Consider the following 25843-nt stretch of genomic DNA (forward strand, 5'->3'; position numbering starts at 1 on the left):
AAATTGAAAATTAAGGAAGAAGCAAATTGAAACCTGGCTGGAGAAGAGGTTTCCTCACGTACCCCCTCTTCTGCTTTTAACCGGGAGAGGTGTGCGGGATGAAGAAATAAATGTACTTGGTTCCACAGCGAATCTCTCGGTCGCAACCACGTGTGTCAGCGCTGTCCCATGTACCCAGGAAGCCGTTTCCTTCCCAGCCGCGCGGGAGGCAGCGGCGGTTCAGGGAACTCGGCCGCTGACGGGATTTCTCTGCTAACAAGCACATCGGCGCTTCCCGACGGCTCTTGTGGGCTCAGTTTCCTTGTTCCTGGATTTTAGTCTTCCAGATACATCAAAGCTGTAATTAATCTGAGACAACTGCTGTAAAGTTTGTTGCTACTTCACTGGAAGGTTTTATTTTTCCTCCTTTTATTACTAGCAGTTAAATAAGTGACTGTGTGATAAAGTGGCATTTAAAAATAGTAGCTGTGATACCTTGGGGGCTGTCAAATGACTAAGGTGGCTTATAGCTCATACCAGACAATTACAAACTTGATAGATAAATTTAATATATTACCTCTTTGTTCATTCATTTGTGTAGATGGCGAAAAAGTGCCCGAAGTGCCACAGTGATGTGAAGAAGCAGCGATTAATCCAAGTCTTCTTCTGGTCATAATCCCACCAACAGGAATGGCAAATGCTTCCTATCAGCAGAAAGAAGTTGCTGTGCTCTGGCTCTCAGAAGCAGGATGAAGATTATTTAAGTGTCTTTGATCCTTGGCTCTGGATGCTGTGCTGTGCACCAGCACGTATTAACTCTTCCTACAAAGGTGATTGAGTTTGGAAGGTCTCGCACTTTCTCTTGACTCACTGGCAGGAGACAGCAGAATATGAGCCTTTGTTGGAAATAAGGTTAATTTCTTATTTTAGCCTGTAAATTTTACTGTAGCCACTCTTGGGCTGAAATGTTAGATCCCAGAGGTGGCTGGTGCTGATGGGCCCCCAGGTAGTGTCAGCTCCTGGAAAACCCCAGCGATGGTGGCACAGGGAGCCAAACCCGCTGGAGAAGGTGACCAGAGCACCCATCCTCACCGCCCGCGCTCCGGGAAGGGGGAATCACAGCACCAGCAGGAGGTGCTGCAAGGGTGACTTTTGAAAAGCAAATTCCAGTTGTGGGGAAGGAGCAGAAACGCCCTTTCACCTGCTGTGCACCCCGAAGTCCCATTCCTTCCGCCCTGCTGGGATTCTTGGGAATGTGCACTATGGACGTGTTATTTTCTTCCATCGTGCCTGTGTTACCCGACATTCACTTTCCAGGAAGCAAAAGGATCTAATTGCTTTGAAACTTCAAAATAAATCAAGTTAGATGGGTTAAAACAAAATTCTGTAATACTTCCACTCTCTGTGAGTAGTGGATATAAGTGGTTAACCTGAAAAACTGTATCAATTTTAAATCTCCAGTAGCTGCTGTATGTTAAACTATAAATAAAACCATCTTTGTCTTAATTGGGTTTTGTTTGATCATTTTTTCCTGGTTGTTGTTTATTTAATTTCTTTACCAGATATAAAAACATTGAGTATGGAGTCCCAATGGCCCTGGTAGGACTAAGTGGAAAGGTTTATTCTGTGGGATTTTTGACCCGTGTTTTTGTTTGACAAAAATGAACAAAGGATTGCGTTCTCACTTGCTGATTAATTGTGGGTTCCTATGCTGGCAGACACATCATCTAGCGTATGTTTTCAGCGTTCTCTGGGAGAATATACTCTTTACTAACTTCAGGAGTGCTGTTTTTCCTCAGCCTATAGTTGGATTTCATACCAATGGAATTTTGGAAAATTCTACGTTAGTAACTCAAAATTGAAAAGTGAGCTGCATTTTAACAACGTTTCAAAGGTTCTTATTTCCCCTGGTTATAGAATTCAAAACCGGTGTCACTTCAAATGCTGTAGTTGCTGGGATATTGGTCTTCATTTAGAAATTCCTTTTTTCAGATCCAAACAGCTGCGCAGCGTGTGATATCGTGGCTCTCGGGCATTAAAATGTCAAATAGTAAGTTCACTGTGGCCAGACTGTCTGAGGAACAAGAAAAGGTGTGTTCTTAAATGGCAATGAAACAGGAATTTTCCATACTTTATTAGGTAATAATTAGAAATAATGAAGATTTAGACAGGAATGAGGGTAATTTTGGGCTGGCATATGTTCTGACATGTTTAAACCTGAATGAGTTTTACCTTAATGTGTTCAGCGCACTACTGATAGTGGCTTAGATTCTGAAAACAAGAATGAACAATACGGAGAAAGCCCTGGATATTTGAAATATAAGTGGAAACGTCACAGAAAAATCTCTGTGTGTATGTTGTAAAAATGAGCAGGAAAGAAGCGCAGTGGCGGGGTTGGGGTGGCTGTGGTGTTAACTCTTGTCCTTCCACAGGACTCCCAGTTTTGCAGCCTGGTGACTGTGTTGTGCTTAATGATGGAAAAACCACATTTTGCTGCACTGAAATCTTGTCACAAATGTGTATTATAAGACAGTTTTGCGTCTTAAAACTAAAGCAACTCCGTACCTGAAATGGATTTCGTTTTATTTGTTAGTCAAGGGGTTTTTGTTGAGGCTGCAACTTCCCAAGTTGTGCCCTGAGTGTTCTTTATCATTATTTGTTCTTTTTCCCTTTTTTAACAAGCCTGGCAATAACTCTTGCATGACAGAAGTTTTTAATGAAGAGGCTCCTCTCGGGGAAAGCAGCTCCGGCCAACGCTGCTGCTCTGCACTTGGCAGCTTCGGGGCGATCGCAATCCGCTGCGCGGGGTGAAGCTGCTGCCAACCAGGTCCCTGCGGCTTCGGCTGGACGCTCATTTGGAATCTCAGCCTTTCCTCACCCCGGGAAAGGAGCAGAGTGGAGACCAGGAGCACAAACCAGCAAAAAGTTACTGAGTGGTAAGAGAATTCAGTGCTCTCTTGGGAGAACTGCAGCTTCTGCCTGTGCCGCTGGAGGGAAACCACAGCTCAGGAGATGGGATGAGATGAGACATTGGCTGCGAGAGGCGGGAAAGGCTTTGGGGAGGTTTTCCTGATGGAAATCATCTAAATCATCTGCTATGGACTGCAAAAATCCAGCAAGACTTAATCATCTAAAAGGTACGTGTGGTTTGCTGGGACAAATGTAATTACAATCAATTTTTTCCCCTCAACTAGAGCAGTTTTTCCAGCTGTGCCTTGTCTGTGCTGCCGTTCGGGTTCTGGACACTGTTCCTGCTTGGGAATGCTCCATTGTCAGCAAGACGGGGCAGGGGAACTGTTACAATATCAATATCTCTAAGACGTTCACACGTTCCTTCTACTGCCCAGCAGTCTCATCATCTCGCTGAGGACATCTACTCTTCCTTTGCTCGCTGAGCCCACCCTGACGAGCTCTGAACACCCCGGTGTCCCCCAGTGCATCTCCTGTTTGCAGGTGTAACCAGCTGGGAGCTGGTCTGGGTTTGTTGCCGCTTTCTCTGCGCTGCAGCGAGCCTGGCAGGTGGGTCCCTGCTGTCACTGTCCCTCAGGCAGGACAGACGGACACCAATGTATCCCGGTGCGGGGGCAGCAGCCGCCCTGCAGGAGGTTGTCCTTGTCTGTGCCGTATCTGCTCATCACTTAGTTGTGGTTGTAATAACCAACAGAATTTAATGATTCTGTCATTCCTGATCTATCTGGGGAGGTTTGCTGAGAGGTTGTGCCCATTGATTAAAAAATACAAAAGTTAAGCTGCTGCAATCCCAACCAGTGAGGAGCAAAGTGTCTTTTACAGGTTGTTGTCCTTCAGCAGGTTTTACTCTAAACCCAGAGGTGCTTCCTCTGGCGGGAGAGCACAATTCTGCCCCTGAGGGTGGGTGTCCAGGTCTCTGCCCTTGTAGATCCCCAAACAGCCGCCCTATCACTTGTTAGAGTGTTCCTGTTGGGGATCCCAGGGTGTCCATCCCGCTGTGAGGTGGGTGCCCAGCACCCGTGTTCTCTGAGCTACCACCAGGCTCCCGCCCTTTCCCATTTCCAGCCCTGGCTCGGCAGACGCACGCTGTATCAGCCCCATGTCCCAGGGCAGGCTGCTGCGGGATCCCTTCTGTTTCCACTCCCCATCTTCCAAAGAAACATTCAGAGGCTTCTGTGTCCCTGAATCGGTCACGACACCAGTGGGTCCTCCCAAAAGTGTTTCAAGTGGGTTTCCTCGCACCCTGCCTGGCAACCAACCCACGTCAGGGAAGCCTCGGAGAACAGGGTGCCCAGGAACAGCTGCGGATGCTGACCACGTGTCATCCTGAAACCGGCTGAATTCACAAGAAAGCAAGGCAGAGAGAGTTCATTATTTATGGTACAGTTATTGTCTTCCTAAATATCGACATTGCTGTAAGTGGTTAGAGGAACTGATCCAAATTATTGAGTGTTCAGGGAGAGGAAAATCTCTCGTGGACACTCCTTGCTGGTTTTGGGAAGCAAATGACACATGAGTTACAGGGCATGAAGGAAGTAGATATTAATCTGGCTTTATTGTCCCTGCATTGCAGTGCTATGACTATTGTCTCCAATTTTTAGTGGTGTGTCATTGGGAAAATAAGAAACTTTTCCCACTGTTTTTCCTCAATAAACTTGAAAGAATTTGAGAAATAGTCCAAATTAAAATTTTAAAACAAACAAACAAACAAAACACAAACAAACAAACAAAAGCCCCAGACACCTCTTTTATCAGGAAAGAGATGAACTGTGTCTTTGCCTGGAGAGGTGGCCGCTGCCAGACAGCGAGGAATTACTTTGCTTTCCAGATTTTTCTCTGAATATTAGCGAGAAACCTGAGTTTTCGAGAGCAGTTCTGAACAGCCGTGCTGCTGCTGGACACCCCGAAGCTCCTGGGGGAGCGACGCCCTGGGTGGGGAAGTGCAATCAGAGCCACGAGAGGATGATGCTGAATTGCTGCTCTCAATTGCTGCAGGTTGGTCAGCGGCGAGGAGCTGCTGATCCCGGTGAGCCCCAGACCCACTCGGGGGCGTTTGTTGGGCGAGTAGAACAGGCAAAAAATAGATGAATTGAGGGTCACTGTTCCACCAGACTTTTCTCTCCCTGGAAGGCAGAGATTGCCTGGGGGAGCCCTTTCTCTGCCCTTAACGTGGCATCTCACTCTCTAGGAATATAACTGAAAATTTTTTGTCATTGTAGGTTTTGATCAAAAATATTTGATACTGCATTGGGGTGTGGTGTGGACTTGGAGTTTCTTGGTGTGTCACATCTGTCCCAATAGTTTCCATTATGAGGACACTGGGAGTCCCATGAGCTGCCACCCAGGATGTGCCACCTACGTTGGCTTCGTACAGCTGTGGGTTCCTCCACCCGTCAGCAGGTGTGAGCGGGGGCTCTTCGGTGCTTTTTGTTTGTCAATCTAAGCAAAACACTGAGGGAGATAAAGTAGATATGGTGCTGTTCAGATAAGCTCTTTTGAGTAATCCTTTTACAAACAGTACGGTGTGACTGTTTGTCACTTCAACAGACTCACAAGTTTGCAAAAGTCTCTGTTTCCGCTTCTTGGAAAAGTCTGGATGTGTCAGCAATGGGGCTGCTCCGAAATGTGGGGCAGAAGATCCGCACCACCCCGGCCGGGTGCACCGCAGGAGAGATGTGCTTGATTCAGAGCGGTGGAGTTTCACCCTAAAGAAACATCCTCAAGAGGATGTGCCTCAGTCCCAGGGCAGTGCTGGGAGGTAATTTAATTACTGAGATGATGCATAATGACAAAGCAAAGCCCCAGTTTGATGTAACAACTGTTACGTCAAAAGGTGTTACTAATCCTCATCATCAGGATTACTTTGGGGAGCTACAAGTGGTTGAGATAAACCAGCAGTAAAATTAAAATCTATTTGAGAGTGGCCTGTGAAAATCGGCCCATCGCCTGTTTGGTGTAGAGTGCAAATAAATGCAGCCCAGACAGAAATACTGAGCCCCTTTCACTCCAGCTGCAGTTCTTTTCTTTAACCATGGTGGGTAGAAACTGATCTTACTGGAGGGACCTGTGAATAATTCCTTCTGACCATCAGGTTTTACTTCTCCTACTGGGTAGCAGAAAACTGGGTTTGATTTTCTGTCTTTGTAAATTGTGTGGTTTTAGCTCTTTTAGCTTTAATCTTTAGTGTTAGAAATAAAGCCTGAGAGACTGGCCATCCAGGACAGGAGAGCAGAGCCAGCGACTGGCAGCAGGAGCCTGTGTGAGTAAGATAATATTAATCCAACAGATGTGACTGTTCATGGAGGGAACAAGGGTGAAAATGAAGTTTTTGGGAGCACTGGGTGCTGGGAGATGGGACAGAGGGAACCCGGCTCCTGCCGAGGAGGAAGATGCTCCTGCCCAGGGTGACAGGTCAGACCGACAGCTCGGTCACGTGTGTGACAGCTCTAAAATGTCAAGGACGCCACTCATCGCGGTCTTGGGCTTCCCAGCGTAGAACAGAGTAGAAAATTTTCCAAACTAATTTTTTCTGTGATTCTGTCTTGTGGTTGATACTCATAACTACTCAGCAGCCTTAGCTGCCCAATAGACATATATGAGAATGGGAAATGCTTGAGAAAAATGCAAATGGTGAGAGCGGCTGGAGAAGCCTCTTTGGAGGACGTTTGGCTGGCTTATTAAAACATCTGTGTTCCTTCTGAACAGCTGCATTCCCAGTGCAATTCCTTTCTTGCAGCTCAAACAATGGCAGGAAATGTGTTTGAGCCCCAGTGTGGGGCAGGTGAGGGTGCGGGTGCTGCTGTTTGCAGAGCAGGGAGCAGAGCCTGACCTGGGAGCAGCCAGGCTGTAAACAGCAGTTCCACAGAAAACAGTTTGTGGGAGGATATTGTAGACCCTTCAGTGTCTGCACACAGAGGTGCTTGAGAAGTTGTGTGCATTAAGCAAGTGTATTTATGGACTGGCTGCTGATTTCAGATGTGTTTTTGTTCTGAACCAGCAAGGATTTGCTGGTGGGTAGTTGTTGTCTCTATCTTGAGATGGGATGGGTGACAGTGCTGTGCTGGTACCAAACCTACCAAGTGGTCCCCAGCCAGGGACAGCAGAGCCCTGCCTGGCAGGGGGTGCCTGGGGGCCGGGAGCCGAGGCCATGGGGCCTGGAACCAGTGTGGTTTGTGTGACGGGCGGATCACAGCGTGCAGGTCACAGCACAGTCTCTTGCCTTTCCGCAGCTGGAGATGGCAAATCTGTGACATTAACCAGGGGTGTAGCTCGAACACCATCAGACTTCCCAGCGGAGTGCTCTGGGTGCTAGGATGCGATTTCTGTTTAGATGTGTTTTCTTCTCTTCCATTGATTGGAAAGTTTAAAACCAAGATAAAAGTGAAACTATTTTCTCCACTGGCTTTTTGGAACTGCAGTCTTCCCCTTCCTCACCTGTGGCTCCATTCCCTGTAGGAGGGGGTGTCTGGGAGGAAAGGAAAGGGCACGTTTTTGGGCACGGAGTGCGTTGTGCTCTTCATGGGCTCGCTGAGGAGCTCTCCTGCTGTTACACCAAAGGGAAGGTGAAACCCGTGCTCATTCTCCCCCCACGCCTGGGGTACGGGGAGACCCTGCAGGTGCAGCTGGAGCGGAGGGATGGCGAGTTCTCCAGTGTCTGCTGCCTTCCCAGCACATAAAGCACTTTGCGTTTGTGCCCTTAGATGTTCTCACCTCCAGAGGGAACCTGGTGAGGTGGGGCAGAAGGACAAAGTACACAGGTGATATATTTGAGCAGGGGCAGCACAGAGTGAGCAGCGCTGGGAAAGGCACCAAGCAGTGCACCCGTGAGGCTCAATTCACTTTAGATTGAAATCCTTGAGTTTGACAGCAAAGTGTTGCCTGTAAGATGTTCAAACGCTGGCCTGCTCACCTGCTGGATGCTGTTATCCCACAAAAGGTACTTCTACGTGTTTTAGTGTTGAAGTTGGAGTTAATATGTCACCTACGGTGCTCTTGAAAGGAGAAAATTGAAGCTCTGAGCCAACTTCAGAAATGTATTACCTAACCACTCAAACCTGGGCAGTTTGAGCGGGGTTAGTGCTCCCGGTGTGTGGGAGGGGGGATGGCAGAGCTCTGGCTCCATCACAGCAAGAGCGGGAGTGCCGGGGCTGTGTTTGGGGTTACGCTGTACCCCCACCGGAGAGGCAAATGCTGTTACTGGGAAGTTATTTAGCATGTACAGAGAGTTCGTGGGGGAATTTCCCCACCTTTCCCCAGCCAAAAAGAAAAAAAATCCTCAACATACCTTAAACTTGCAGCTGTGCAAATCCCACCTGCCGGCAGGTAAATACACACTGTCCGGCCAGGAGAGCTCCGCTGCTTATAGGCAAGAACAGGAACGGGAGGGGAAGGGCTGGAGGGGAGGGGGGGTGAGGGGCCGGGATGGCGCCGGGGGGGCGGGGGCAGCCAGGATCGGGTCGGGGGGGCGGGATGGAGCCGGGGGGCGGGATGGGGCCGCGATGCCGCCGGCCGCTTGCGCAAGAGGGTCTTTCCCGCGGGCCGGGGCTATAAAGGGGCCGGCGGGCGCGGGGAGCGGAGCGGCGGGAGCGGTGAGACCGCGGGGCGGGAGCGGCTCTGGGGCACGGGTCGGGTGGGATGGGGAAAGAGGCAGCCGGTCCCGGGGCATGGGGAGGATGGGACGGGGTGGGATAAGATGGGATTGGGGAGGGAGACCTCGGCTACTCCTCCATCACCTCGCCCACTTCTGCTGCCTCCGGGCTGGGGGGTGACTTTCCTCCCCCGCTTACGCATGTCGGGGCGATGAGTGTGTCACAGCCTTGCACGGGTTCTTCGCCGGGCTATAAGACTCTGCTCCTGGCCCTGGGTGGGAAGAGCCGGCATCTCCCTCGGAGGGACTGCTTGCAAGGCGGAGGAGAACACTCGGTATTTTCTAACAGCCCTTACTCGCTTCTCTTTCTGCTTTGAGGCTGGAAGGCTGGATCGGTGCTGCTGCGGAGAGCTGTGACACAGCCGCTGTCCCCAGCGCCAGCCTCTGAGGAACCTTCTCTGCATCCCCAGGTGTCTGGTTGCGGCGCTCGGAGCCCTTGGTGCTATGCTGTCCTGCCACACGCTCAGTTTAAGGCATCTGGCCAAGGTAACAGGAAAGTCGGGCACACGTGCTTTGGAAAGGAAAGGGAGGATAAACAAGACTCTGGGATTCTCTAGTCCTGTGCAGAGTACCTGGGTTTCCAAAAAAAGTTCAGAATTCTTTCTAGCTTGGAAAACTTTCTGTCTGCTTCTTGATATGCAAAGGTCTCACCCCGAACAGTGAGGAACCGACTGGGGTGAAAAGAGGGGGGAGAATGTGCTGGAGCTGCTTATAGTGCTGAAAGAGAGAAACAGGGTTGCAAAGGCACCACCAAGTGGGTTTAAGAAGCATTGTTTGGGAAAGACACTGTGTCACCTGGGGTAACAAGCGGGGGGTGATGGGAGCACATGGGGGCAGCGGCTGGTCCCTGGTACCACCATTGCTTTGCCCCTGGGGCTGGGGAGAGCATGAGGTGGGAGAATAACTTCTTGCACCTACGATGGTAATAAATTCTGTAACACAACAGCTGCACTTGCTGCTTCTGCCTCCGCAAGAGGATGCGCTAAGGGCTCTTTGCTCCCTCTGTGCTGCAGTGGATGTTTGCCCCTCTCCTCCTGTTCCTGGCTGAGCTTGGCTCCAACGCCCAACCCACCTACCAGTGGAAAGATGCTGTGACCCACGAGAAGGTGACCTGCCAGCAGTGCCCGCCGGGGACCTTCGTGTCCCAGCACTGCAGCAGGGACAGGCAGACGGTGTGCGCGCCCTGCCCCGAGCTGCACTACACACACTACTGGAACTACCTGGAGAAATGCCGCTACTGCAACGTCATCTGTGGGGAGAGACAGGTGGAGGTGCAGCCGTGCAATTCCACCCACAACCGCGTCTGCCAGTGCCAGGAAGGCTACTACTCCGAGATGGAGTTCTGCATCCCGCACTCCGAGTGTCCACCGGGCTTCGGCGTGGAGAACCTGGGTGAGTACCCCAGCGGCGTGAATGCTGCGAGGCTCTTGTTTCATCCCAAAACATCTGCTGGAGCTAAAAAACAAGGAGAAATACAGTGGCTGATGATTGCCCATAGCCTGACCTGCTCCCTTTTTGCACACCAGTGCAGTGCCGTCCTTGCTGGCACGTGAAACTGCTCCCCGCCTCTCTTCCAAGGAGCGATTTGTTCGTTTTTTCCCCATTTTTGCTTTGAAAGCCTTTGAAATCCCCCAGCATCATCCTTAGCTGGAACATGACAGTCCTGGGTATATGCTTCACCAGGCAGAGCTGGGCTGTGATTTATTCCCCATCCCTGAGCAGCATCTCACCCTGCCAGGGCTTTCAGAAAGGGCTCCTGCTCCTCTTTCAGGCAGCCAGGGAGTGTGGAATGCAAATTATCAGAACTAAAAAGGGCTGCTAATTATGCAAGGGCAGGGCTGGTGAATGTGTGTAGCTCTGGGGCTGGGTTTTGAGGTTTATTATTGAGCAATTTGGAGAGGCCGTATCCAAAACATGAAATGGATACATGGGCAGGTGCCCAAACAATGAAGTCAGCCTGGTTTCAATTCACATCTAGGGGAGACTCATGAATTCAAGGCTCCATCCCCTGGTGAGACGTAAGTCACGAGAGATTTCAGGGGAGTTATTTTTCCATTGTTCCCTGAGCACAGATTTGTCTGATCCCCTGGTTGCCCTTGTTGGGATATGTGCAAACTTTCTAAAAATACAAGTTGCGTACGAGTGAGTTTCCCTCTCGCTCTCCTCTGAATCACCGAGGACCAGGCTCTGTCTGGAAACTGCAGCTGAGGCAGCATCAGCAAAACCAGCATTATCTTGCTCTGGGCTTTGAAGTGCAGAGGCTTTTGAAGCCTTTCCACGTGGACTCAGCAGAGCTCCAGGCTCCCAAGCCAGAGGAGAAATACCTGTTGTCTTCAGCTGATGCTGATAGTTGTGGTTTGGGGTTTAATTTTTCTGTAGGACGTGACGGTTACAAAATGCAGTGAAGCAACGATGGTGAATTAGGTCTCCCAACAATGTGGGGGAGCCCTTTGAAATTAAGCTTCAGATTTGGCTGGAAAACCGAGGAGCCATGTGAACAAACTGAGGTGTTTGAGGAGAAGCTAATTTTTTCTTATTATTATTTGACAAATGGTATCTTGTGTGGGGAATGATGCATTGTGACAATGTAGAGACCTCGTTCTTAACTAGGTAAATGATGAGGAGATGAAAAGGGTGTGAGATCTGCTCCTGTGGGGCTGTTCCCCCTCCTGCTGCAACCCCGTCCCCGTGGCACCGTCCCTGCGAAACAGGGGCTGACCCGCAGCAGAACTTTGACCTTCTCAGCAACTTTTGCTTTCACTTGGCCTGGAGCCTCCTGACTCTGCTATGAATCAAAGGGCTGGTTTGGCACTCGGCGGGGACTTCATCCCCGCTGATGTCTCCTGCCCACAACGTGACCCTTTTTGGTAGCAGATGAGATCTCCTCCTGGCTCTGGAGGCTGCTGACATTTTATCGGCACGTGCCAAATGCTTCGGTTTGGGAAATGCCAGGGAAAGGTGTTGCTGTTTGTCCTGCAAGTCGCTGGTTCCCAGGGGAGCTGCGGGCAGAGCTCATTTCCAAAACATCCTCCTGGCACTCCAGTGGTGTCTGTCATTCTTTGCCAGCATTGTCCCCAACTCCTGCCCCTGCTCCCTTCCCAGCTTGTCACCCCAGGCTGATGGTCCCCTTGCCCCCCCATTACAGGTACCCCCTTCAAGAACACCCAGTGCAGCCCCTGCCCCCCCGGCTTCTTCTCCTCCTCCAAATCCAGCACCGAGACGTGCCAGCAGCACCAGAACTGCTCCAAGCTGAACAAGGTGACCAACGTGCCGGGCAACAAGTACCACGACACCCTCTGTACCTCCTGCAGACTGGGGAGGAGCAACAGCACCCAGGGACCAGGTCAGTTTGGGGGGGAATGCTGGGACCACGATGCTGCCAGGGCAAGAGCCAACTTTTCAGTGCCTTTTTTTTTCTACTTAGATGCAAACTGAGGTAAAATAGCTTGTAAAAGCATGGGGTGATCCATAATTAATGGTGATGATGGATGAAATATAGACCGCCTGCCTTCCTCCCCCTCCGAGGTCAGTCATGCAGGGCAGGGACAGGAGACAGGGCACAACAGCCACCGCTCAGCCGAAGCCCGCGCAGGCTCCACGTGCAGCCAGAACAAAGAGCCGCCGGTGAAATCCTGTGAAGAGCCGCGGTGTGAAGGGCTGTGGCACCGGCTCAGCCCCTGGCACACCTCCTGCTCGCTCCTCCCGGGCTTTTCACCTCTGTTACAGGAAGGTTTTACTGCAGCCACAGCCTTGTTTTGTGTAGGGTGAATGGAGCAGAGTCCGAGGTTCATCGGAGCTGAGCGTAGGGTGGATTTTGACCTTTCGGGTGAAATAGTAGAGATATGGTGTCGGTTGTGCCACCGTGGTAGTGCAAATGTAGTACTGAGCCTCGGCGGAGGCTGAAGGTTGGGCAGGAGCTGCCAGATCATAGAATTATAGAACCCCAGGTTGGAAGGGGCGTCAAGGATCATCTGATCCAACCTTTCTTGGCAAAAGCACAGGGCAAAGGAGCTGGGGAGAGCGATGGGCTGGTCCAGGGGTGCTATGTAATGTGCACCCCAACAAGTCATGGGTGAGAAAGGGACCGAAAACCATCTCATGGACTGGTGTCCATTGAGGTGAGGCAAGGCAGCTGCTCTGAACCACCTGCTCTACCCTGAGCATCCAGCCAAGATACACATTCAACGTGACTAGTCTGGGTGGCAATGGACCTGCACCCTTGAACTTCTAAAAATAATCAACCACAGAGGCACAAAACAGCTGGAAGGGGCTTTTGGAGTTCATTTAGTCCAAGTTTTATGGGAAAGGGAGCATGGATGAGAATTACCCAGCACCACATCCAGCCATGTCCTGAAAACCTCCAGCGGCGGTGACTCCCCCACGTCCCTGCAGAGGTTGCTGCAGTATAAAAAACCCTTTTTTCTATCAGGACAAAGCTTGGTAGAAGACCTTCAATAAAATCTTCTCTGTGATGATGGAGCAAGAAGGTTTTTCCCCCCAGCAGCATGCGAGAGCAGGTCTTGCCTCTCCATCCTCTCCCCGCCAGCACGGGACTCTTCTCCATACCCAGCCTGACTCACGCCAGGAGCGCGATCCCAGCGGAGAGAGGAGGCAGGAAGATCTGTTGTCAGTGGGACACGGTCCTGGGGGCCGGGCAGGTGCCAGCAGCACGTGTGCCGCCCTTCGTCAGGCAGCAGCGCCCGCGGCCACACCGGCGCTTTGCCTATTTATAGAGTGAGAGGAGCTGGTGAGCAATGGGAGCCCAGGGGTATTTTTAATACTGGCTCATGGTGATTTCACTCCACAGGCATGCAGGCACCTGCCTCCCTCCCCGCTGCAGTCACAGCAACAACACAATATAAACCCCAAACCTGCAGGAGAGGCAGAGCCTGACCCGCCCCATATAGCCAGTGACACCCTTCCCAGTTTACAATGGCATGAAACTGGGCTGGTTTCTTCCTCACTGAGTCATCGTTTGGCCTGGAAAACTCTTTCTGCCTTCATTCCTTGCATGGGGCGAGCTCCAGCAGAGCTTTAACCAGACTGTCCCAGTTTGGACTCAGTCTGTCCAAAAGCCCCAATCTGGGCTGCGCCTGGGGCTTGTCCTGTCCCCGCATGGAAAAATCTGCATGGGAAAACAGAAGCATTCAGGAAAAATAACGTGTAAATACTTACTGTGATTACTTCAGTTTTTCTGGAGTTTCCCTCTTCCTCTACTCCATGGAAAAGGTATATTTGTTATTTTCAAAATTACGGGAACTTTTACGCGTTGTTTCTTAACTGCCCCGTGCAGGATGGGCTGCTGCTGGGACCCGGCCTTCAGGGCAGCTGGCTGGCAGAGATGGGCTTTGGCCACCTAACAATGCCACGTTTGCTGTTTTCCTCCTCCTTCTTCCTTCCAACCTCACTTTTTCCACTTGCAAAATGCTTGTTTGGACCTGCTTGTTCCACCACACACGTGCGGCAGCACGAGCTGGCTGCCCCTGACCTGGGGAAGGGATGAGCTGCTGCAAGCGAGATGCCGCTGCATCCCGGGCAGGGACTGGAGTGTGCATGGGCAGGTGGTTCCCAGCCCCTGTTCATGGGTGTATGTGGCTGTGTGAGCTAAAATACCCTCCCCAATCTGGAAGATGGGTTGTGAGTGGTACGTCACCCATTAAGGTTCATTCAGTTGGGACTCCCAGTCTGAGCTGTGTCCCAAGACCGTTGCCCAGGTGAGGACAATATCAGGGAATTATTGACCAGTTTGGGTTGAAGAGACCACCCCAGCTCATCCAGTGCCACCCCTGCCTTGAGCAGGGACATCTTCACCAGGTCAGGTTGCTCAGAGCCACATCCAGCCTGGCCTGGGATGTCTCCAGGGATCAGGTACCCACCACCTCTTTGGGCAGATGTCCATGGAGAGGCTCGGTGGGGCTGTGACCTGCTGTCCCGGTGTCCCCTAGTCACCTTCCCTCTGACCTCTGGGTGGTTTTCTCCCCTCAGCTCCAGCAGATGACGACTGCGAACAAGCCATGATAGACTTTGTGGCATACCAGAACATCCCCATCCGGAAGCTGAAGCGTCTGCAGCAAATCCTGGAGCACTCGCCAAGGAAGCAGGTGCCAGAGAACAGGGCGGCCGAGCAGGAGAAGTTCAGGGCTTTCCTCACCCACCTCAAAGAAGGGAACTCCGAGGTCAGCAAGGGGCTGCTGGAAGCGCTGCGAGCTGCCAAGCTGCACTCCATCGAGGAGAAGGTCCGCAAGCGCTTCCTCCTGTACTGAGAACGCAAACGGAACTTTTGGGGGGGTTTTGTTTTGTGTTTTTCTTCTGTGGTTTCACTAATTTATTAATTTTTCTGAACGTAACTTGAAATGCGGCGTGGAAACGAGCGATGGGGCAGGGCTGACATGTGCTGCGGTGGGTCCGGCCCTGGCTGCGGCCGTATCGCTGCCCCCGGGATGGGATGCGGTGAGGGATGTGGTGAGGGATGTAGTGGGGGGGATGATGTGAAAGGATGCAGTGAGGCATGTGGTGAAAGGATGAAGAGGGGGGATGCAGTGTGGGGATGCAGTGAGGGGTCACTGTGAGTACCCACATCCCTGCACCAGCACCTGCGGCAGCTCCCGGGGGTTCCCTGGGTGCTTGGCCGCTGATTTTCCAGCACTCAGTGAAGGTCAATAATTTATCAGAAGAGAAACACGTAGCCAGGGTCGTTTTTTCTGGGGAAGAACCCAGCTCCTCCTTTTTAGACAACTGTCTGGATTTGTCTTAAAATGTCTGGGTTTGGTTTTGTTCGGAGTTTTTCTTGGTTATTTAACAGTATTTCTGACAGGTGATTCGGTTGCATTTGTTTGTTATACTCTGTTTTGAGAAAGGAGCTGGCTACTGAGACACACTTTACCTGTAGAATGCCCTGAAGTCACTGGTACAGCTGCCTTGAAATTTATTTCTGAACTACCTGTTTTTATACTGTGCGTCAGAGATGTTTTCTAAAGAAAGAAACCAAAGAAGTTATTTTATGATACAATACTCTGTCACCAGAGGTCTTTCCTGGTCTCATTTGGAGGAGAGAGGTGGTGGTGCGATCCCAGACCACCTGGCTCTGCTTTATCCCTCCCTGCTTTCTGCACGTGCTCCACCCCGTGACCACACAACATCCCCCATCCACGCGACACCACCAGCACCCAAACCAGCCCGTGGGCCATGGCCAGGCTGGATGCTGCCCAGGGGCTGCTGAGTCAGCAGGACTCGTGCTGACGGCAAGTGGGTTGGGTTTTATTTTTAAGCCTTGCAGATGTCACTTAGGGAAGTCAACGAGGGTGACCCTCTCAAGCATCTTCCAGCCTGATGACACAGAGCCTGCATCTTCTGTCTTGAATGAACTGGGCTTTTAAAATAACTTTTGTAGCTGGGTAGTTGCCAGGAATAGCTTGTGGTTGGAAAGAGGGCTGGGTTACCCCGGCTGGGAGCTGCTGAGAGCTCCAAAACACGTGCTCTGTGGAAGTGTCCCCACACATCCCCTGTGCAAGGATGACTGATGCGACCAAATCCAAGAGGGGATTTTAACCTCCCCTGGCTGCCCACAGACACGGGTTCATCCTGCTGCCATGATGAGTTGTTCATCCATGGGGGCTGGATGAATGGGGCTGGTCCTGAGGGCAGCTCTTGTCTTTTGGCTATTTTGGGGTCCCTGGGTGTCTGCTCACTCCTCTCTGGTGCTGCAGACCTGCAACTGGGGATCCCAGACCTGCAACTGGGGATCCCAGACTTGCAATTAGGAGTCCCAGGCTTGCAACTGGGGTCCCAGAATTTCATCTGGGGGTCCCAGACCTACAACAAGCTCACCCCAGGTTTGGGCTCTGGGGATAAAGCAGCTTAGTGATCCTGATGTTGCCCTGGGTCAGTTCAACCAAGGACACAGAGAAGCAGGTTGCTGGAAAGCAGTGGAGGGAACCCCTCACTTGTACCTCTGCATTGAGCCAGGACTAATCCTGGTGATCTCCTTGCAGCTTTGTCAAGCCTGGCCTTGAGTTCCTATACAGGAGGCTGCACAAGAACCAAAACTCCACCATGCTCAGGTATCACCAGTTTATTTGACATGTGAGTGCTCTGTCCTGTCTGGACATGAGCCTGGACAGGTCTTTGTCCCTTCAGATGCAGCAGATGCTTTTGCAGATTTGGTCTCACCCCAAGGTTTGCAGGAGCTGCTGTCCCCCCACTGTGACTCCCAGGGGTCGAACACCCCCAAGCACAGCTGGTGTGGGAGCGAGGAACCCCCCGGGTCCTCCCCACCCCCTCTCCCCAAAAGTGTCACCCTGCTGAGCCCTGTGGCCCTCCCAGCACGTCAAACACGTCTGGCCCCTCCTTGGAGGTGACACAACGGGTGTCTGTCACCCCTGTGCCAGGGTGCAGTGGGGACCACAGACCTCAGCTCGCTGCAGCAGGAGGGGATGTTGGACACCCGGGATCTCCCAGCCCGGGTCAGAGGAGCTCAGTGCTCCAGGTTCCCATCAGTGCAACCAGGACAGAGGGGCTGGGAATGGCGGGTGATACTCCCCAGCTTGGTGCCACCAGTGTCACTTGCTCTTCCAGGACGTACCATGAGTGCCTGTGTGTCATTATCTTGCCCCGCCAAGGTGGTTTTGTCCTGGCAATGCCTTGGTGCATGTTTGGGTGTTGGTGTCTCGCAATATTGACCTTTATCTGGTTCATATTGACCTTTATCGCGGCATCCAAACACCCATCACGTGAGCCCTGCTGAGGTTCCAGGGAACGGGCTCTGCTGGAAAAGCCTCCAGAGCCCAAACCAGGGCTGGTGGTCACAGCCCAACCTCAGGCTGATCACAAGTTTAATTAGTTGATAAGGTGAAATAACTTAAGGGAATAAAAACCCCTTTTGGTTTTCACTGAAGTTTCCAAAGCCTGGAGAGAGAAGAGGAACAGTCTTCCTGCTAATTTAAATGGCTGTTTTCCCCATCAGCTGCAGCTGGGGCCAAGTACACAGTAACATTTAAATGTGGATGTAGCTCTTTCCCGGGGATGACTCAGATATTTATTACACAGAAGATAATTTCCCCCAATGCAATAAGCACTGTATAAAAAGCCCGAGCTGGGCTTCCCTATCACACAGTGCTGTCGAAACAGGGAGAAAAAAAACAACAACAACCAAATAAAAAAACACCCACTCGTTTATTCAAGCGCTGAGGCACAGCTGAGTGTTGTGCCTGTGCCACGGGTGACTCCGTGGGCAGGTGTGGCTGTGACTCAGGTGGCAGCAGCTCCTCAAACCCACAAGCCCCCCTCGGCAGGACCTGACTTGCCCAGCGCGAGGGCGGTTCGGACACGTTGACGCTTTAACACGAGGAGAATACGGCGTGTGCTGGGCCAGCGCCGCAGGGCTTGGAACCGGGCTAGGCGAATGTTCAGCGTTAGTTTAAGGAATCAGAGGTGGTTTTCTAGTGAGGTCACGCGTAGGCGGCTCACGCAGTGAAGTTGCAGGTGCAGAGAGCCGGGATTGCGGGATGAAGCGGGGGGGAATTCTGGAGGTGTGCGGAGTGATGCAGGGGGATGCTCAGACTCATAATCCATGTTGAAACAGCCTCCAGTCACCCTCAGCCCTGGGGTTACAACACCCTGAGGTTACAACACCCTGGGGTTACAACTGAGTCCAACAACAGGTAGATTCACCTTTCTGCCTGCAGATTCCCCCCATTTTTATTTTGCTGGAGGTGTTTCTTCACCCCCTGCCCTCCCGTGGTGCTCAGTGCTGGGCTGAGCCCCCCAGACACTGTGCTAGAGGACTCAGGAACTGCTAACACACACCAAACTTGTTCGAGTTTGCCCATCACTGTTCCAAGGAGGCGCAAATTTTGTTTTCTTTTGAATTGTGCATCTCTTGGAGTTTTTTTCCTTTCTGATTGCAGGTTCTTTCTTCTGATTGCAATGCTGGCGTTGCACGCTCAGGCTTCCCCTGCTGAGGCTCATCCCTCGCTGCTGCAGGACCCGGCGATGGGACCGAGAACGAGCCGTGTCCGGGAGCAGGAGCTGGAGCATACAGGGCTCAGCTTGGGTACCCGAGCTGGGGGCCAAGCGCTGTGACCGGAGAGAGGACCCTGATCCAGGTGAGGAATCAGGTGCTGATGCTCAGGACAAAAAGCCACCACCGCAGCACCGGGGGTGCTGGCAGACCCAGACCCGCCACAATGCAGCGCTGGTTTTCACCCACCCCCTGTTATTGCTATTTTCCAGTCCTCCCGTGCTGCTGGAGGTCTTTGCCTATGTTTATTTCTGTCTGAGCATCCCATGGCTTTTGGGGGTGACGTCTCAAAACAAGCAGAAGTCGCATCCCTGTTTTTACAGAAAATGGTCACCGAGGTGCTCTGACCCACTGTGTCACACAGCACAAGTCTGCCGACGTATGACCTTAAAATTGTGGTTGTATGCGGTATTTGTTCCCTCACTGGTTTTGACCTCTTTTTCTGTTTTTAACATGGGAGGCAAAGGGAAGCAAAATTCCCATAAGCTACCTGATAAATTTCTATGGAAGGAATACAAGTTGTTATAAAAATGACATGATCAGTCATTATTTTTGTTCAAATATTTTATGGCAAACGAAATTTTCAAGGAATTTTTAATGTGTTTTTTTTCCATACACATTTTAGAATCCTAATCTTAAAACAAACAAACCCACGAAGGCTTCCCAGGACTACTTTAGCATCTTAGCAAACATTAAAGGAGCAGAACAGCTCCAACTGACAGCAAATGTAATCGATTTGGGAAACTTTCCATTTTGGCAGCGTTGGAGTCGATAATCTTAAACATCTTTTTTAACTTATTCTATTCTGTGGTTTCTGTGTCACTGGGAAAGGTGCTGGTTGTGCCACAGCCCCCAGCTCGGCTCTGGCAGCGTCCACTGTGCCACCGCCGGGCCCGGTGTCACCGCGGTGGGACCAGACGGTGCTGTTCTCACCTCATGCCCTCGTTTCTTCTCTTCCTCAGGTTATAATCCCTGATCCCATCTGTGTTCACGGAGCTTCTGAGAGTGGGACGTCCTGAAAAGCAAAGGCGGGGACACAGCAGGTGCCACCCGTTCCCAGTCTGGGCCAGCTGGACACGGGACACGAGGGGTGAGGACCGGCAGCCCCGCGGGGTCGGCGTCACTTGGCACATCAGGTGAGGAGATGGATTTCTTTTAATGAAATGAGAATTTTTGCCTCGTGTCGATCAAAACTAGCATGTGTCTGATAAGTGCTTTTAATGAAAATGTGAAAACCTCAGTGAACAATGTTAATGAAAAGGAAACCGGTTTGTCGATATGATTCTAGTGAAGCAGCACAAATGCTTTGGCAGACGGATGACCGGAGGGTCCCCGATCCTGAGCCCTGTTTGGCCTCAGGGTGCAGGGGGGCTGGGGGTGCTCCCTTTTTCCCCATATGTTCTTCCTTTCCCTCTTGTAAAATGTGATGAGCTTCCTGTGTTCCACATTCTGAAGGTCTTCAGAGCTCTTTGCAGCAGGCACGTTCCAAAAAAGCAGATTTTTAATATGCCACTTGGAGGAATTTGTCCATAAAACAGGGTCACATCTGAGGGACACTTCTGCTGTTTGCTCAGCCATTGTCTGGGTCCCCGAATTTGCTCCCAGGGTATTTAGTTTATAACGCTCAGGTCTGGGCACTGCCAGCTCAGCCTGGATAAAAATCAGATATATTAGTAAACCTTATGGTGATTTTTCGCTTATGTCAGTTTTCTGAGAAATATGGTCAGGGAGCTTGGAATGACCCAGGCTATAACATCCTTACACAACAGCCTCGCTCTTTAGAACCGCAAGCACTTTATGTATTATGATCTGGGTTAATGGAAAAGAGGAGTTTTCCCAAAACAACTGTTTGTTTGCTTTAAAAACAATGGTATTTTCCAGCTTACCCAATATTTAGGGAGAGGGTCAGAACAGCCTGCTTGCCGAAATCACCAAGCAGTGTTGGAAATCGGGACCTCGTCATGCCGTATTTATGTGGGGGAGAGTCAGGGTTGTGGTCCTTGCGTTTTGTCCCTTGTCACCGCTCACGGCATTGGGCACCCGAGGCACTGGGTGCCAGCGTCCCGGGCTGGGTTTGGGGCTTTCTGTGCTCTGGCCAAGCGGAGCTCCAGCTGTGCCCTGACAGGGCTGTGACAGGGGGAGAGGAGCCAGAGACTCGATGGTTTTTCTATGGAAGTGCGGGGAACGACAACTTCCCGGCAAGTGCTCGGGATGTGAGCTCAGCGGGGAGGACCTGGGGGGTCCGGGTGCTGCCCCCCAGGCTCGGGCGTGGGGATTTCAAGGTGTTTTGGACTATAAAGCATAAGGGGTTAGAGAAAGGTTTGGGAGCTCAGCTCAATGTGCTTGGTCAGCCTCAGTCAGATCACACAGGTTCTGGTTTCTGTTTCTGTCTCTGAGCTGCTGGAGCTCAGGAGGTGGTTTATTGGATTTCTCTTGGTCTTCCCAGAAGTTAAGACAAGGACTCTTTAGTTGGGAAACTTGGCAGATAAGAATAGGAGTGTACAAGTGTATATTCCCCACTTCATGACTCTGAACGTGAAAGAACAAATCAGCTTTGGCAAGATCAAACCCAAGTTCTTCTTTTCCCCCGGTTTCACGTGTTGTTTGCTGATATGACGTCACGCAGGAACCACCTTGCCCGTGATTCAGCATCTCTGGTCACAGATCCGCTGCCCTTTGAGATGAGCAGCTGTTCCCGGGCTGCCGTGGGTGATCCTGTGATCCCGCGGCAGGGGATGAGCTGTCGGAATTTCCACCGCGCTGAGGGTGTGGGAGCTGAGTCCTTGCGGGGCTGGGGCTGCGTGGGATCAGCTGCTTTTGGTTCGGTGTTGTCCTTCCCCTTCCACGGGTGACCAGCTGCTCGCACCTCCAGGGCAAAGATCCGCTGCTAAGGTGGGGTGTGCGATATAGGGGTACTGTGCATAACTGCAAACATCTCATGTGAAAATGAGCTTTGTTTGTGTCAGAGGAGTTTTCAGCGGGGCAGGACAGCCCCCGCTATCTCACAAGTCACCTCGTTCCCCCGAAACAAAAACCTGTCTGAGCTGTGACTTCGGTCACAGGACGGGGACCCCAGCGAGACCCTGGGGTGAATACAGGGGCTGCGGTGTGTTTGGGTTTGGCTGTTGCTGTCTAAAGGGGCAGGGGGTGAGAGGCGCTGTTTGCAACACCAGTTTCTGGGAACAATGAATTCCTTATTCCTCTTTATGACTGTCTTATAAAACCTTTTTGTTGTTGTTTTTTGTGGGAGTGTGACTCAAAAAGCATTGCTAAAGGAGATCTACAGACGAGGTGGTATCAGGTTATTTGATTTCTGAGAACTAGCAGAGGAGTTCCTGCCTATGAATTGAACTGGAACACAATAGGAACAACTCTGTGTTTCTGTTTTGGGAAAACATATGAGGATATGCTTAATTTTACAGTGAATTTCGTTTCTCCTCAGGTGGTGTTTGTGGGACATACCGAACATAGAAGTCATAGGGCTGCACTGGACCAGAGGTTGGACTTAGTTCCTCCACACTTTAGCTCGACATCCCTTCAGCTGAGGGATGTATGCTCCAAATCGTGAAGTTTTACAAAACGATGATGCTGTTTGCTGTTGTGGTGAGTGCAGCAGCCATGTGTAGCTGCTCGCCTGTGTCCCCCCTCTGGGACAGTGTCTGCAGCAGATCCTGTCTGCGAGGAATGGGGTTAAGCACTGGATTCCTCCATGGCCACGAGGGCCAGGAGCAGCTGGGCAGACAGCAGGGTGGAGAACATGCACACAGGAGCACTTGTGGGTGGTAGAAACACAATACCATCTACAGACACATACCAAAAAAAGGTCATTACTCATGAGTTACTACTGTTAGTAAAGCTTACTATGTATTCATCCAGCACGGCTATTGTTTCAAGGAAGGGAAGCTTCATCCTATGGGTTCCAAAGCAAGTGTATCAACAGCCTCATCTTCACAATCACTTTTGATAGGGTGTGGCAAAAAAGGATGAGAGGGATGTGGTGATGAGCAGCGGACACTGCTAACGAAATGGAAATTTGGAAACTCGTTTGCAATCGTCGACCTTCAGCTTTCAGACAGTGCAAACAAGAAGGAATGAGGAGATTCCTGCCTCCAGCAAGTGATTTTTTTGTGCTTAAGAGTAAATGTCAGACGGAATTCCACAACTGAGTAATTCATTGCAAAACGTTCCTCCTCCTCTTGTTTCCACTTGACGAGCACCTCGTTTATGGAAGAAATTTAGGTCATTTTTTCCCCGGTGATGTTGCACGCTGTGCTGGCCCATTTTCAGTCATTTTCCTACAGGAGGGCCTGACTGCTTTTAAAACCAATTTGTTTCTTTCTTTCATCAGAAAATTTAATCAGTATCCCTTCCATGGCAGTGGGTGTTGTGGGCGAAGGCTTGTGATCAGATTTAGGTTGTGCAGATGGAGTTGTAGGAGAGCAGGTACTACTGCCAGCTGAGCCCGGATCCTCCTCAAGTGGTTTTAGGTATAAAAAAGCCAAAGCGTGCGTACAGAAACTAATGGAAACCCCCCAGGAGTTGTCGTGCGAGCTGCTTTTACCAGAGGAGCAGAAAAACAACTCTTTATGGGATTTCAAAAGCGCAAGCAACAAAACCAAAAGGCACCACTGCCCTGAGGGAAATGCCTGAGGTCCGGCAAACAAAACACCATGTTGAACAGCAGGAAGGCTGCGTGTGGGATTTCCAACTTGTAAAAATTCCAGTGTGAAAAAGCACCTGCTCTTGTTTCCCGCATCCTGTGTCCTGAGGAGGGCTGGGCGGACGGCAGCAGCAATTCCCAGCTCTCCCCGGCCCCTGATCTCCCTGGAGAGACATTCCAGCCAAGTTCTGAGAGAAAACTGGGCCAGAATGGATTTCGGAGCGGGTATCCAGCCCATGACCTGTCTGTGCGGCGCAGGCAACTCAGCCTGGTTTTCTCAATTGTCCAAATCGCTTTTGGGAAATCTGCAGACAAACACCTGGGAGCAACGTCTTTCCATCCCTGAAAATGTCCCCAAGACTGAAGACAAACTCAATCTGTGGTGCTTCTTTTGGTAATAGCTGAGTCAGAACGCACTTTCCTGTATGTGTGGATGCTGCTGTGGCTGCTGGTCAGTTAAAATCTGATTAATGTAGCTGGTTTTTTAATTTAAAGGGATAATGGTCAAGACCACTCTTTGCCTTTCTTAGCAGATCCCTCTAGACTTTCTCTCCTTGAACTAACACCATGTGCCAGCAGAGAAGTCCCAAGGTACCAGTTAATAGAATAATGAAATGCCCAAAGTCAATTCAGCAGCCCTGAAGTACTTTAATCCAGCTTTTCAGCTGAGGGCTGTTGTAACCTTACACTTCCCAAAGCCACAATGAGCACACACTTCTGGAAACCATGACTAACCCACCAGCCTCCTGCACTGCTGAAACATCATCACTGATGAGAAGCAAAGTTCCAGACTTGCAGAAAAGCGCCCTTCTGCTGGAGATCGCAATCGGTGATGTGCAAAGGCAGGTCCTTACCTTGATGAACTGACGGACGTACCGCATGTGTTATTGCACAGATGATGTTATAGAATGTGCCGGCAGTACATTGTAAGTAGGATCATAAGGAAGAAGAGACTAAAAATTACTTGATTAGGAATAAAACAACCCTAGAGCTGAAAAGGATATTAAATCCACCTCTCTATTAGAGGCTAATTTTAGTTTAAGTGTTGGAAGGATGGCGAGCGCAAATACTCCGTTTGTGTGCTCTGCTTGGTTCTTCACCTTGCTCCGGAACAGGTGGTTCTGCCAAAGCCTTAAATAAGACACTGGCCTTGGTTCGAAGCTGCGTCAGGTGTGTCCTGGTGCATCCCCTCTGTGTGTGGAACAGGATGTCACGGTGAGCAGGATAAGAGCTGACATCAGCATCACTGAGGAGACCAGGGGGTCACGGCAGCAAGGCCAACACGGTACTGTTGGATGAGGTTGTACCAACAGAAACACCTGTAACTCTGTTATTCTGTGTCCAAATGAAGAAGAAATTGCCACCAAGGGGACCACACCGCAATTCAGAGAGCACTGCAGAGCATTAGAAGTGGGATTTGTGTTTTTTTAAGGAATGCTCTTGCCTCCTGCTGCTACCAGCTACCAAGTGTTTGCTCAGCAGGGAAATTCCAGATGGGTGAGAGAAAGTTACATCTTCTGCCAATGTTCAAATAAGGCAAGTAGAAGAACTACCGTGATCACTCGACGATTAGCTTTATCTCAGCGTAAAGCATGACAAAAGTGATTACTAAGTGTGGATGATGAATCTGTTTTACTTTGGGAAGATAAAGCAGCTCTTCGGATAAATTAATTGCTGTAACAAGGAACAGGCAAAACAGGCCCATCTCCCATGTAGCGACCATCGGAAGCCCTGATTACGTTTGAACTCCTCAGAAACGTCCTTACTTTGGTAGGAGGTCTGGCAGGGGAGGGCACTTGCAATGCAAAACCATTTTAGATAGAAGTCTGTGCTTCCTGTAAGGACTTAAGTAAAGCACAAGTTTGAAAATATGGTAAGTTATTGATTACAGACTGAAATATAAAATAGCTATCATCATATCATCTCAGATTATCCCAGCAGGACTAATTTTTGTGGAGTGTATGCCTTGACTACCAGTCCTTTTCAGAAGCTTTTCCATGTCAGTTTGGTTCTATTGCACTGGTCTGTACTGAGGCATCGTTAGCACAGCAGATCTGCTCGTAGTGACCAAAGCTGCCATAAAAGCAGCTGAAGGAGTCAGCAGTGCCCCTGTGCAGCATTTATTGCCATACAGAGCAGATACAAACCAAACCCAGCCAACTGAGCAGCACTCCAGAGTCTTTGTGCTCCATATAAAGTAACTGCACGTGGTGCAAGATCAGCGAGAGCCTGGCCCAGGTTGTTCTTGAACAGTGAGATCTTTATCTTGCACCTGTTGGCTCATCAGCCTCAATTCCTGTATCACCCTCATGCTGCAGCACAGAGGACACACCAAATCAGTTTAGCGATTGGCTCAACCACTTCCCTGCTGGGCTTCCCCAGCGCTTGGTAAATCGTTCCCCAGTATCAGGTAGGTGCACCTCATCTGTAATGCCGGAAAATCTGACTGTGACGCTCTTTCCTAAACAGGCTTTGGCAGCCAAGCAGCTGCATCTGTCTGCCCCATCACGTAGCCACTGTTACAGCTCTCAAGCTTTGAATGATGTAAAACTTTTCATTACTGGTTTCA

The 25843-nt window shown here is 50.6% G+C and overlaps 2 protein-coding genes across 10 annotated transcripts in view; both read left to right on the forward strand.

The window, feature by feature from the left end:
• The window catches only part of RTEL1 (regulator of telomere elongation helicase 1), a 43214-nt gene extending 41729 nt beyond the window's left edge, over nt 1–1485 (forward strand). For all 4 annotated transcript variants that reach the window (XM_065032211.1, XM_065032212.1, XM_065032214.1 and 1 more), the window contains one exon: nt 581–1485. In XM_065032211.1, the coding sequence (XP_064888283.1) occupies nt 581–655 (75 nt within the window). In that variant the 3' untranslated portion in view covers nt 656–1485. The remainder of the gene's footprint in view (nt 1–580) is intronic.
• A 1285-nt stretch (nt 1486–2770) lies between these two features.
• Nucleotides 2771–15605, forward strand: TNFRSF6B (TNF receptor superfamily member 6b). 6 transcript variants are annotated; one of them, XM_021282444.2, is made up of 5 exons: nt 2771–3116; nt 9007–9082; nt 9610–9988; nt 11742–11939; nt 14582–15605. In XM_021282444.2, exons 2-5 carry the CDS (start codon nt 9041–9043, stop codon nt 14857–14859), a joined length of 897 nt encoding a protein of 298 aa, XP_021138119.2. In that variant the 5' UTR covers nt 2771–3116; nt 9007–9040; the 3' UTR covers nt 14860–15605. The 6 variants fall into 6 exon arrangements, with proteins under 6 accessions (XP_021138119.2, XP_064888321.1, XP_064888322.1 ...); XM_065032249.1 differs by lacking the exon at nt 2771–3116 and adding an exon at nt 8510–8537; XM_065032250.1 differs by lacking the exon at nt 2771–3116 and adding an exon at nt 8555–8573.
• The last annotated feature ends 10238 nt before the right edge of the window (nt 15606–25843 follow it).

This window comes from Columba livia, chromosome 16 (assembly GCF_036013475.1).
Source record: "Columba livia isolate bColLiv1 breed racing homer chromosome 16, bColLiv1.pat.W.v2, whole genome shotgun sequence".
In the NCBI taxonomy this organism is placed as follows: Eukaryota; Metazoa; Chordata; class Aves; order Columbiformes; family Columbidae; genus Columba; species Columba livia.